The sequence below is a fragment of the Entamoeba invadens genome (assembly GCF_000330505.1).
Source record: "Entamoeba invadens IP1 unplaced genomic scaffold scaff_1105074726067, whole genome shotgun sequence".
Lineage (NCBI taxonomy): Eukaryota > Evosea > Mastigamoebida > Endamoebidae > Entamoeba > Entamoeba invadens.
The window spans coordinates 2,026-3,247 of record NW_004191858.1 but is presented as its reverse complement, the minus strand read 5'-3'; the positions used below and the strand labels follow the sequence as shown (position 1 = coordinate 3,247).

Here is a 1,222-nt window from a genome sequence, read left to right as displayed (position 1 = left end):
CATAATTATAAAATATAAATCTTTATATATAACAACGAAAGTTAAACATAGAAATTTGTTTAAAGACAACAACACATGAACTTTTATATGCGTTCAATTGATTTTTAAATACGTTTAAAAGCATTGTTTATTGTAAATAACGTTATTCTATTTAAAAAATATATTCAAATTTTTACATTTTTGAAACGCATATTTTTCAATAATCTTAATGTTCTTTGGTATAAATACATTTGTCAGACAATCACAATAAGAAAAAGTGTTGTTTCGAATTTCGACGAGTTTTGTGTTAAATGTTATATTTGAAAGTTTGTTGCAGTGGTCAAAGGAGTATTCACCAATATACGTTGTATTATCAGGCACACTTAATACCATCAAATTTTTACATTCTATAAATGAAAGAGTTCCAAGTTTTTCAACTGTTGGTGGGAGATTTATTTCACAGAGTGAAGAACAGTACGCAAAACAACTATTTCCGATAAATCGCAAGTTTTTGTTAAACACTACTATACTCAATGAAATGCATTGATTGAAACAATAATCATTGAGATGTGTGACACTCTCTGATATTTTAATAGTTTGAAGACTCGAACATTTTGAGAAGCAATCACTTCCATAATACTCATAGAAATCAGGAAGCTCAACTTCTACAAGTGATTCACAACAATTGAAACAACACCCACCCAAGTAACTCTTTGGTTGATTATAATTATTGACGTCTACTTCACATGAGTTGTTTTATTATAGTATTATAGAATAATTATTATCAATAATAATTTAATTGTTATAAAAATATAGTTTATAAACAAACCATTTATAATATCAGATTGTGCTGTAGAATGATAAAGTATTTGTAATGGTAATAACACTATTTTTAGAGTTCGACACATTGAAAATGCTCCAGGTTCTATTTTCATCAGATTTGTTGTGATTTGGAGAGAAGTTAGTGTTGAACAACCTTCGAAACACCTTTCATGTATTTGTGTGACGTTTTGGGGAAGAATTATAAAGTCGATGGAGTTTAATGACCGAAAAGTATCAACTCCAAGTGATGCAACTTCTTTTGGAATTGTTGATCCATATTTTAGTCTGTCATTCTTAGTGAATGTAACATCTTTAAATATGAAATTTGAATTTTTGTTTATCACAAAAGTGTTATAATCGACATTGTACCACACTACTATTTTGAAAATATGTATTTATTTCGATTTTTAGATTTTCTAGT

The 1,222-nt window shown here is 27.6% G+C and overlaps 1 protein-coding gene across 1 annotated transcript; it reads right to left on the bottom strand.

The window, feature by feature from the left end:
- Nucleotides 1-147: 147 nt before the first annotated feature.
- EIN_013710 (hypothetical protein) lies at nucleotides 148-914 on the bottom strand (the record flags this gene model as incomplete). The annotated part of the gene is made up of 2 exons (XM_004185595.1): nucleotides 148-716; nucleotides 809-914. 2 exons carry the CDS (start codon nucleotides 912-914, stop codon nucleotides 148-150), a joined length of 675 nt encoding a protein of 224 aa, XP_004185643.1.
- Nucleotides 915-1,222: the final 308 nt, after the last annotated feature.